Source organism: Theropithecus gelada, chromosome 13 (genome assembly GCF_003255815.1).
Source record: "Theropithecus gelada isolate Dixy chromosome 13, Tgel_1.0, whole genome shotgun sequence".
Lineage (NCBI taxonomy): Eukaryota > Metazoa > Chordata > Mammalia > Primates > Cercopithecidae > Theropithecus > Theropithecus gelada.
The window spans coordinates 107,604,797-107,617,461 of NC_037681.1; the positions used below are offsets into that span (position 1 = coordinate 107,604,797).

Consider the following 12,665-nt stretch of genomic DNA (forward strand, 5'->3'; position numbering starts at 1 on the left):
CCAGAAAATGGGTTTTTCTTTTTTACCACATGGTTGGGCTGCAAATTCTCCAAACTTTTATAAAAGCTCAGCGTTCGTTTTAAATATAAGTTCTACTTTCAGGTCATTTCTTTGTTCATGCAAATGAGCATAGGCTTTTAGAAGCAGTCGGGCTACATCTTGAACACCTTGCTGCTTAGAAGTTTTTTCTGCCAGGTACCCTCTCAAGTTCAGATTTTGCAGATCTCTAGAGCAGGGGCACAATGCCACCACTCTCTTTGCTAAAGCCAAGAGTGACCTTCACTCCAGTTCCAAATAAGATTCTCATCTACCATCTAAGACCAACTCAGCCTGGACTTCACTATCCATATCACTGTCAGCACATTGGTCACAACCATTCAACAAGTCTCGAAGTTGCAAACTTTCCCTCATCTTCCTGTCTTCTTCTGAGCCCTCGAAACTGTTCCAACCTCTGCCCATTACCCAGTTCCAAAGTCACTTCCACATTTTCAGGTATCTTTATAGCAATGTCCCACTTCTCTGGTACCAATTTTCTGTATTAGTCCATTCTCACACTGCCATAAAAAACTACCTGAGACTGGGTAATTAATGAAGAAAAGCGGTTTAACTGACTCACAGTTCCGCAGGTTGTACAGGAGGCATGGTTGGGAAGGCCTCAGGAAACTTACAGTCACAGCGGAAGGGCAAAGGCACCTTCTTCACATGGTGGAATGGGAGAGAGTGAAGCAGGAAGTGCTATACACTTTTAAACAACCACATCTATGAGAACTCACTATCATGAGAACACCAAGGATCCGCCTCTATGATCCAGTCACCTCCCACCAGGCCCCACCTCCAACACTCAGGATCACAATTCAACATGAGATTTGGGTGGGAACACAGAGCCAAACTGTATCAGTGCCCAACAAAGTGTATGAGGGATAAAGGAATGCATGAACCAACAGTGCTCTTTGCTTACCTGAGAGCAAGAATGGAAAAAACATGACCTCTCAACAATTAAACCAACCCTGTGTTTAGATCATTTTATTTGAGTGGCTGGAAGAGAGGTTATCACTATTCTGGTTATCCAACCATCTACCGAGATAAAGTTTAATTATCCACCTAAAAAATATTCAGGGATTATGAGCATCCCATAATTCCAACATCATCCTGTGAAGAAACTAGATGGATTAAGGCTATCATAAAACAATAACCTGGCATTGCTATATGTCAGTTTTTGCCAACTTGACCTGTGGATTCAATGCAATCCCAATCAAAACCCAGCAAGTTATTTTGTGGATCTTGACAAACTGGTTCTAAAGTTTACAGGGAGAGGCAAAAGATCAGAATAGCTGGCACAATGTTGAAAGAGAAAAAGATCAGAAGACTGATACTACCCAACTTTAAGACTCATTATAAAGCTACAGTAATCAAGATAGGGTGGTAATGGTGAAAAAATAGACATGATCACTGGAAACAAATCGCCCAGAAATAGCCCCACACAAATATAGTCAACTGATCTTTGACATGGAAGCAAATGCAATACAATGGAGAGAAGACAGTCTTTGCTAGAGGCAGTGGCTCATGTCTAATCCCAGCAACTTGGGAGGCCAAAGAGGAAGGATCGCCTAAGTCCAGGAGTTCGAGACCAGCCTAGGCAATATAGTGAAACCTCATCTCTACAAAAACACCTTTAAAAATTAGCTGAGCGCCGGGCGCGGTGGCTCAAGCCTGTAATCCCAGCACTTTGGGAGGCCGAGGCGGGTGGATCACAAGGTCAGGAGATCGAGACTATCCTGGCTAACATGGTGAAACCCCGTCTCTACTAAAAATACAAAAAACTAGCCGGGCGCAGTAGCGGGCGCCTGTAGTCCCAGCTACTTGGGAGGCTGAGGCGGGAGAATGGCGTGAACCCGGGGGGCGGAGCTTGCAGTGAGCCGAGATCACGCCACTGCACTCCAGCCTGGGAGACACAGTGAGACTCCGTCTCAAAAAAAAAAAAAAAACTTAGCTGAGCATGATGGCATGCACCGGGGGAGGATCACTTGCGCCCAGGAAGCAGAGGTTGCAGTGAGCCAAAATGGCATCATTCTACTCCAGCATGGGTCGACAGAGTCAGACCCTGTCTCAAAAGAAGTCTTTTCAACATCAACAAATGGTGGACAACTGGACACGCACATGCAAAATAAATAAAGAAAAAAAGCAAGAAAGAAAAAACAAATCTAGACACAGACTTTAACACCCTTCATAAAAAGTAAAGTAGATCACAGACCTAAATGTAAAACACAAAACTCCTGGAAGATAACAGGAGAAAATATAGAATGGCTGTGGGTTTGGTGATGATTTTTTAAAATACAACACTAAAGGCACAATCCATGAAAAATACAGATAAGCTGGATTTCAATAAAAATAAAAACTTCTGCTTTGTGAAAGTCGCTGTCAAGATAACGAGAAGACAAACCACAGACTGGGATAAAATACTTGCAAAAGGCACATCTGATAAAGTACTGTTATCCAAAATAGACAACACTTAAAATTCAGTAATCAGAAATATGCAATTAAACAATAGGCAAAAGACCTGAAAAGACAACTTACTGAGAAGCAAGCATATGAAAAGACGTTCAACATGTCATGAGGGGACTGCAAATGTCAATCAATCAGGTACCACCACACAACTATTAGAATAGCCAAAACCCAGGACGCTTACACCACCAAATGCTGGTGAGGGTGTGGAGCAACAGGAACTCATTAATTGCTGGCAGGAATGCAAATGGTGCACTTTGACAGTCAAACGAGACAAACCATATGATCCAGCACTGAAGCTCTTGGTATTTATTCAAATGAATTAAAAACATGCCCACAGAAAAACCTGCACACAGATGTTTACAACAGCTTTATTCATAATTGCCAAAACTTGGAAACCACCAAGAAGTCTTTCAATAGGTGAATGGATAAACTGTTCATCTAGACAATGGAGTATTATTCAGTGCTAAAAATAAATGCAGTATTAAGCCATGAAATGACATGGAGGAACCTTAATTGCATATTACTAAGTAGAAGAAGCCAGTCTGAAAAGGCTACATATTGTATGATTCTAATATGACATTCTAGAAAAAGGAAAACTAGGGAGACAGTAAAAAGTGGTTGCCAAAGAATGAGATCATATAATTTGCAGGAACATGGATGGGCTGGAGGCCATTATCCTTAGCAAACTAATGCAGGAACAGGAAACCAAATATTGCATGTTCTCAGTTACAAGTGGGAGCGAAATAACATGGACACAAAGGAGTAACACACTGGAGCCTACCTGAGGGTAGAGGGTGGGAAAAGGGACAGGACCAGAAAAATAACTATTGGGGACTAGGCTTAGTACCTGGGTCACTAAATAATCTGTATAACAAACCCCCTTGTCATGAGTTTACCTGCACATGTACCCCCGAACCTAAAATAATTTTTTTAAGTGGTTGCTGGGGGATTAGGGAAGAAAGAGATGAACAGGTGAAGCACATAGAAGTTTTGGGGCAGTGAAACTATTCTATATGATTCTATAATTGTAGAAGATATCATTATATATCTGTCCAAGTCCATACAATGTAAAACACGAAGAGTGAATCCTCATGTAAACTATAGATTTCAGGCAATAATGATGTGTCTGGTGTGGGATATTGATAGTGGTGGGAGGCTGTGCATGTGTGAGGACGGGATATATGAGAAATTTTTTTGTTCAATTTTGCTGTGAACCTACAACTGATTTAAAAAAATCCTTTATTTAAAAAACTTTTTAAACTATACTCTAAAGATGAAATCAAGAGTAATAGGAGGGTCCTCTGGACTCAAGAATGACTTCTTTTTTTTTTGGTAGAGGCAGGATCTTGCTATGTTGCCCAGGCTGGTCTTGAACTCCTATTCTCAAGAGAGCCTCCTGCCTCAGCCTTGTAAAGCGCTGGGATTATAGGCATGAACCACTATACCCAGCCAAGATTGCCATTTTGTATGATGAGACTGGAAGGACCCCATTGTTTCAGGATTTTGCTACAATATACAAAAACCGATCTGTGAGACAGTGGCTGGGCTTTTTTCCTGCCTCATTAGTTCAGTGCACATACAACTTGGACCAGAGGATCTGCGTTTGAATCCCAGCTCTGATACTTCCCAAACTGAGCTGTTTTCCTTATTTGTAAAGACTAAATGAGATCGCATATGTCAAAGAGCTTCGTAAACTCTCAACACATACAAAGTGCTACTGCTGAAATGATTTATAAATGTATCTTAAGAATGTCCCAGATGAGTGAATGTTGGTTAGGATGTGTGACCACACCTTAGTGTGCTCCTGGTCAGCTCCTGACTTTGAGAAAACACAGATAGGAAGGCCCATGTCCCATGCACAAGACAACCAGCTCAAAGCAGGGACAGGCAATGAGAGGTGAAAGAGACCTAGTCCTACAGCTGTCTGATCTGGGTGCAACTTGCAATGGAAAGGAAGGGACAGAAGCTCTAAATAGACCCACATACACACCCCAGGACATACTACAGCCACCAGCCAACAGGACAAGCAGCACAATTCCCAAGCATCCTCTTGGTTAAACAGATAAAAAGAATGGCTGCCATACCATGTCTGTGAAAGCTGGGGAGCAGCATCCACAGAGCAGAAGTCAGTTCTGCTGAGCTTCCAAATCCCATATGCCTGGCCATCGCAACTCTTTCCACGCCCAACAAATGAAGCAATCTGGGGCAGCCAACACCTTGAAAGTTTACTGCACAGGGCAATCTACAATGGGGCCAAGTGCTAAAGCAAAAATTTATTAAAATTCATTTATACAGTGTTTTATAGACAAAAGTAGAATCTTCGACATTCACGCCATCACCTGTATTTTCAGAACTGCTTCATGAGAAGATGGATTTCTTTCTCCTCCCCACAATATTTCTGTACATACTCCTAAAAATGATGCATTTATTTACACCACCTTTACAAGAACAACCCCTTTGCGATCCCAAAACCTGGGCAGAGAGTGAAAAGAGACAAACAGAACCTTCTCCAAAATGGTCCTCACAACGGAGGTGTAGTGCAAGAGATACATAAAATGGCAGCTCTTGAGAGGAGTATGAGCACACCCAGCGGGGTAGGCAGCCCCTAGCTGCGGAGTGTGGCCAGCCGGGACTGCATAGCCTCCAGAGCCTCTTCCTCCTCCTCCTCATCTGAGGCAGCCATCGCTCCTGAAGGTTCTGGCTCTGGAAGGGCATCGGTCACTTTACTGGGTGCTTTGCCCAAGGCCCCTGAAAAGAAAGAGCGAAAATGAACACCACACTGGCTTAAGGAAGCAGCCCCTCAATCTTCCCTGCCTTTCATTCCTGGACCAATCTGACCAGATACAAAAATGGGACCGTAAATCAAGTTGTTTTGGGGGGGTTTACTCACTCTGGGAAATGTGCAAATAGCTACCTGTAATGATGCCAAAGTCATAATAATTGTAAGGATTTTAAGAATCTTGGTTCTGAAGCTCCTAATCTAAATTCCTAAATGCTACTGAAAACTTTAAATCTTCTTTCTGAATAAAACTAAACTGTTTCTAAATCTTCACAAAATATTTTCTTGAAGTAACTGTCTTCCTTTCCCCAACAATTTAAAACCAACAAATGAACAAATAAAAATTAAACCCCACCATTTTTTAAACATAAAACTCAGAAAATCTAGAAGTAAAAAGTTTAAAAACTCATTAACCATCACTTGGAGATTACTATTTTTATCATCTCCCTTCCAGACTTCTATAGACATGTTTTTACACAAAAGTATGTATTTCAGTTAAAAGGCTTTAATCACATATTGTAAATATCTTTCCATGTTAATGAGTATATTTCTGTATCATCTATCACAATATATAGTATACCATTAAAATAAATATAACACAAATGATTTTATTAGGCATTTAGTTTGTTTCAAACTTTTCTTTTCTTTTTTTTTTTTTTTGAGACAGGATGTCTCTCTGTCACCCAGGCTGGAGTGCAGTAGCATGATCATGGCCAACTGCAGCCTGGACCTCCTGGGCTCAAGCAATCCTCCCACCTCAGTCTCCCAAGCAGCTGGGACTAAGGCATGTGCCACCACACCCACCTAATTTATATATTTTTTGTAGAGATAGGGTTTCACCATGTTGCCCAGGCTGGGCTCCTGAGTTCAACCAATCCACTTGCCTCGGCCTCCCTCAAAAAGTGTTGGGATTACAGGCATAAGCCACTGCACCTGGCCTTCAAACTTTTCATTGTTATAAAGAATGCTACTACAGACATCCTTGAGTTAAATATTTCAGCACATTCTTAATTATTTCATTAAACTCCCAGAAGTCAATCTGTTAGGGCAAATACTTTTTTTTTTTTTTAATACATATTTTTTTGAGATGGGGTCTCACTATGATTGCCCAGGCGGGTCTCAAACTCCTGAGCTCAAGTGATCCACCCACCTCAGCCTCCCAAAGTGCTGGGATAACAGGCGTGAACCATTGCACCTGGCGAGGGCAAGGGCTTTTGAATGGCTACGGTCAAATGGCTTTCAAGAAAGTCTATACCAATTTAAAATCCCAACAGCAGTATATGAGAGCAGTATCTTCCTTTAAAATCAAGAAAACTCTAAAAATTTTAAGAATTATTTGTGTTTTTTTGAAAAGATGGTTATGGATATTGTGCTTATTTTTCAAGAAATAAGCTGTATACTCTAAAATGTTAAAAATGTAGAAGGGAGTTAATGCCTAAAGAAAAAGCTACTAGCTAATTTAGTGAATGCAGGAAGAATGGCCATAAAAGGAGAAGAAAGGAGGGATCTCATGGTCATACCTGCTGTAATTTCAAACAGAATTCTGTCAATTTCCATTTCTGCTTCTTCCTCCATTTCTTCCTGATCGTCCATGCTTTCAAAAGTGTCCTCTAACATCTCTTCTATGATCCCAGCCTAAACACAGAATAAATATGTCACTTCGGTCAACTGTTAAATCTGTTCCCATCAGACACCCTACATATCACCTAGACCGAGCTCGAGCCTAAGTCCAGTCCATCCTTTCAAGGGCTGACACACAAGACAGCTGGCCAAAGGAAACACTGGATGTTGTCCTCTCTGCAGAAATGCAAAAGCCCCAAAGGGAAACGGCTCTCTAAATTTAACACCCTAGGGGTGGGGATTGCTACTACTGGCTGTCAGCAGAGCTTCCTAAAGTAACCCAGACTCAATATAATGGCAGCACCTGAGAAACAGCTCGCTGACAGATGAGTGTATTTCCAGTGCCGTTTTGGGAAGCATCTGCCCTAACGCTGCAAATATAATTCGTGAACACAGGGGTTGGAATATGGTATGAAAAGTAGTTGGAGCCGTAGTAGACGCTGTGATAACAAATGCCAACAGCAGGGCAGAAGCCAAAAAAGGCCTGGAGAGGACTTCAACTTGTCCAGGTTACATCTGCCAGAATGGGGTAATCTGCAAGGATCAATTAACCAAAATCTGATCACCCACTCCTGGGAGGACTAAGACAATATTTCTGGACCCAACAAAGTAAAGGCCAGACACGTTTCTGGAAGTCCTGTGCCTGGCAGCGTGCAGGAGCCAGCCAGTCAGCCCCCTCTGTTCTCAAGGCAGCACGGCACCACTGCAGGACACAAGCAAATAGCTTTAACACTGGCCCAACCAACCTAGCCCTGCAGTCTTTGTGCTCAGCAGTTCCTCAACTCCCAGATAGGACCCTATTGAATGTTCTTTGTTTGTTACTGAAGCAAAGGGTTGGAACAGCAACCTCCAAAGTCAACAAGGGGGCTGCTGACATCCCTGGGCAGAACAGGTACTGGGGGGTTGAGTGGCTGTGGTGGAGGGCATGGGTTCAGGTTTCTGAGAAGCTGCTAGAAAAAGAAAACCCTGGTTGTCTTGCCACCTGAAAAAACTAAGTCCCTTGCTTTGTACCTTGACGTTCTGGTGATTCAAGGAGCAGAAAGTCACATGTAGCAGCTCTGGCCCTGGCTCCCTTGTACTCAGCCAGGGTACAATTCTCAGTGACTATGCTGAAGGGTTCAGATTTAAAGCAACCCTCTATCCTGCCTGCCTGAATCTAACTAGCACCCTATTCTGCCCATCCTCATATCCGTTCTATCCAACCAAAATGAACAAATAAATTCAAATTCATGTTCACCCAGGTGGAACCCTAGGGCCTTCCTGAATGGGATCATCTTAGTACTGGGAGCTACTGTAAACGAAGTGCAATAAATGCTTGCTAATTGGTTAAAAAGAGTCCACCAGAATCCTAACTGTAATAGCCCTTCACACTCTGGGGGCAGAAGTTGTCATTTATTTATTCACTCAATCAGCAACGATTCATCAAAGTCCTGCTCTGTCCCACACAATAGGCCTGGGGATAAACGGAATGACTAAGATGTGTTCCTGCCCTTGTGAAGCTGAGCCCCTACTGGGGCCTTCAGAATCTACCAGACGCAAGCCTTCTTCCAAATCTGTATTACTCCCAGTATTCAGAAATCATTATGAAAAAGATCCCAGATTCTGAAAAAGGCTTCCCTCTCAGATCCTGGTGGCTCTGAGTTAAAATGAGCAAGCCTGAAGGCACTCCAAGAATGATCTTATTATCTGGTTCTAGATGAACAGTGATCACCAACTTGGGGGCAAGACACCTACATGCTATTTGTAAAGGACATACCCTCCTGACCCATTCCTTCCTTACTGCTGCTGCCCAAGGACTTCTCATTCAAACAACCTGGGCCCTGGGCTTTCTATGTTGTTTTTCTGCAATTTTCTTTTCCAGCCCCTCTCTCCCATGCCCTAAACCCTGTATACAATTCAAGTTCATAAATGAAATTCACTGAGACGAAGGGAAGCGATTTCTACACACAGCCTCTATACAAGAATTTGAGGTGTACACTCTTGGTTGTCAGTCACAGGTCTGAAGCATGAAACAGCATCTGTGTGAGGGACCTCCCATCCTCATTTCCACTGTGACAACTCAAGTGATAAGGTCAGACATCAGTGCCCCAACTCCAGATCTTCACTTACAACCAAGGTGACCTTAGGGAAACTACCTGATGACCCAAAGACTCAGTTTCTGTCTATGTAAAAAGAGGATAAAAATCCCTCCCTTTCAAGATGGCTAGAAGAACAGACTAGGAGATAGGACAGTATGTGGCTGCCGGGGCTCGGCAACAAAGCCTTCTTTGTCCCTGTCCTTGTCTGAAGGCCACGAGTACAGGTCCTTGCCAGACCCTGATTCTGGGCGTGGCAGGTATTTACATGCTTTCTATTGATTCTCAGTCTCTCCTTTTTCAGTTTAAAACAGGGATCAGCAAATTTGACCTGCTGCTGCAGGCCAAATATGGTCTCTGCCTGTTTTTGTAAATCAAGTTTCTTTCCTTCTCCTTGCCTATGTTGGACCCTACAAACTTTATTTCCTTGATCCCTAAATGGTTGCTCCTTGGATCCCCCACCTCCTCTAGAGCTCTGGGTAGACTTTTGCTACTTCTACAAAACACTCTGGCAATCTGACCCAGACTCTGCCATGCTGAGCTCAAATGGTTTCGATCAATATTAACAGCTACTCCTTAAAATTAATTCTGTCTAGCAGGTGTAGTCTGTTCATCCCCACCCACCCTCATCCCTGGACCACTGCTACTTGCTTAGAGTGACTCCGGGGTTTGGAAAGGAAAGCAGGGCTAGCCTAAGTCACCTTCATCATTTCTTTGGACAGCTCCCTCATGGTGGCCTGAATTTCTGGAATCTTCACAAGACTTTGCATGGCCTTCATCACTTCTGTGCTCTTCTGCAAGGAACCAGCCACTCGCAAGACCGCTGAAAGATAATGTGTACAGTCAGGATTGTTCAACAGGACGGAATAAAAAGAGACACAGCCAAATTATGAGCCATTCCAATAAATAACAGCAGTAGCAGATGGACTCCCAAGGTTATTCGTGTGCCTTTACATTAATTACTGTCCTTGTTGACCAAGAGACTGACTTTTCTAAATTGTATGCTATCTGGGTTACTACTGATGTGAATTCAGTGAGCATGCACACCAGATGACCAATCTGGAGAGTGGCCTGAAGCCACTCTTGACTTTTAGGAAAAGAAGCCAGCTCGGAGTAACTGTGACACCCAGGAAAATCACAAATGGGAGGAACAGCTCCAGACCTTGTAAAGGCCACACTAGAAAAGAGAAGGCTTTAGGACCCAAGTAGAGCTCCCCATTCACCAGCCTATGGACAGTGTCTGTTCGGTATGGAGCCAGCTTATCACTGGTCCTCAGAAAAATGAGAGAAACTAGGATAGATACAGTGAATATGTGTATGTGTGTCAGTGTGAGGTGGTTCCTTACTAGAGAAAAACCTTCTGTAGTCTGAGATTATATGCCTACTACAATCTTCTTTATAAGAAATCATGGTAGTATCAAAAGATCATTGCCCTACTCTCAATGTCTTTAACATGTCAGAGTTGGCAACCATCCAAACCTGTTTTAGAATTTCTGAGACTTGAAGTTCTGAGAGCTGTCATATACAAGCTGTTCCCTAAAACTGACGCACAGACTTCCTTCCTCCTGGCTAAATCAGGAGTCACTATAGGTTTACCTCTGGTGGAATCCAGACCCTAGGAAGCTTTCACATCTAAGGGAAAGCAAGAGTGACCAGAGAAATGCCTGTCTGACATTTATAGCACTATGTTTTTTCTAAAGGAGTAAGGGAGTTTGCTAGTTGCAGAGAACACTTCATTTCTCTTAACACTGAAATGGGAAAATAAAATATTTATTAATATTAGTAGAATGACAGAGGAAGTGTCAAGAATCTGTGAGGCTGAAATAAGCAATAAATTACATATGCCATTAAAATGATTATAAAAAGTTATAGAATGTTAAAAGTTATTATTGATTATATAAAGATGGGAAGAAAAGGGTAAAAATAAAGCAAATTCCATCCAGTTTTGTTTATAAAGCTTGATGTCTACATGAGCCTGTAGTTGTATTATTTTATAATTTGTGTCCTGATACATCCTTATACATATTATAAGTTGCATTATTATTTGCATCCTGAGTCTGTAACCCAGAGAGAGTACCTGAACATGGTATGTGTTCAATAAACTTCTTTGAGCTGAATTAGTGAAAATAAGTAAACAGATGGGAGACATGGAAAAAACTATGACTAGAGAAGTATTTAAACACTGAGTCATCTGTATTTTGAAAAAGGTATAAATTTCTCATTATTAGAAGGTACAAGAAAGGAAGAGTCAATGTTGTAGGAAAAAGAGGACGCAAAAATAAACTTAGAAATAAAACTTACTACAAAAACATTCAAGTTGATAACCAATCAAAATGGATTAGGTAAGTGGATTTTTAAAAGGCCAGACTAATTTTATGTTGTACACTTGAAACTCAAGACAAAGGTGGTCGCTATGGTTTGAATATGTCCCCTCCAAAATTCAGGTGTTGCCACTGTGATAGTATTAAGAGGTGGAGCCTTTAAGAGGTGATTAGGCCATGAGGTTCCACCCTCGTGAATGGATCAGGTGCCCTTAGAAAAGGGCCTGAAGGAGGCAGTTTGTTCTCCCTTGCCCTTCCTCCTGCCATGTGAGACCACAGCATGCCTACCCTCCAGAGAATGCAGCCCTTACCAGACAACCAACCCTGCCAGCATCTTGATCTTGAACTTCCCAGACTCCAGAACTGCATAAAATAAAATTCTACTCTGAATAAATAACTCAGTCTCAGGTATTCTGCTATAGCAGCACAAAACAAACTAAGGTATTTAAAAAAATGTATTTCCTATGTTCCAAAAGGAAAAATGAAATAAGAAGGTATGGCAGGTAAAAATTATTTCATAATAAAAATAGCCAGACCTTCAAAAGAATGAGAAGGCAAGCCACAAGCTGCAGGAAAATATTTGCAAAAGACATATGTGATAAAGGACTGCTATCCATAACATACAAAGAACTCTTAAAACTCAATAATGAGAAAATAACTGAACTTAAAAATGGTCAAAAGACCTGAACAGATAACTCACCAAGATGATATATTAATACAAATGGCAAGTAAGCATATGAAAAGATGTTCAACATCTTGTATCATTTGGGGACTAAATTAAAACAATGAGATACCACCAAAAACCCATTAGAATGGCCCAGTCCAGACCACTGACAATACCAGATGCTGGTGAGAATGTGCCGCAACAGGAACTCTCATTTATTACTGATGGGAATGCAAAATGGTACAGCCACTTTGGAAGACAAAGCCAGATACACACCTACCATATGATCCAGCAAGTGTGTTCCTTGGTATTTATCCAAATGAATTAAAAATAGGTCCACAGAAAAACCTGCACACAGATGACTTATAGCAGCTTTATTCATAACTGCCAAAACTTGGAAGAAACCAAGATGTCTTTCAGCAGGTGTATGGATAAACAAACTGGTACATTCAGACAATGGAATATTATTCAGTACTAAAAATAAATGAGCTCTAAAAGCCATGAAAAGACATGGAAGAAACTTAAATGCATATTACTAAGTGAAAGAAGACAATCTGAAAAGGCTACATATTGTATGATTCCAACTATATGACATTCTAGAAAAGGCAAAACTATGGAGACAGTAAAAAAAAAAATCAGTGGTTGCCAAGGGTTAGTAGGGAAAAAAGATGAATAAAGACAGCACAGAGAATTTTTTGGGC

General features: G+C 41.6%; 1 protein-coding gene across 4 annotated transcripts in view; it reads right to left on the bottom strand.

Annotated features, from left to right (window-relative positions):
* Window positions 1-3,839: 3,839 nt before the first annotated feature.
* CHMP3 (charged multivesicular body protein 3) overlaps window positions 3,840-12,665 on the bottom strand; it is a 60,029-nt gene continuing 51,203 nt past the window's right edge. For 2 of the 4 annotated variants that reach the window (XM_025405803.1, XM_025405800.1), the window contains 3 exons: window positions 9,681-9,802; window positions 6,805-6,919; window positions 4,911-5,253 (listed from right to left, as the gene is read on the bottom strand). In XM_025405803.1, the coding sequence (XP_025261588.1) occupies window positions 5,111-5,253; window positions 6,805-6,919; window positions 9,681-9,802 (380 nt within the window). In that variant the 3' untranslated portion in view covers window positions 4,911-5,110. Of the gene's footprint in view, window positions 5,254-6,804; window positions 6,920-9,680; window positions 9,803-12,665 lie in introns of all 4 variants that reach the window. The other 2 variants (XM_025405799.1, XM_025405801.1) reach the window with 2 other exon arrangements.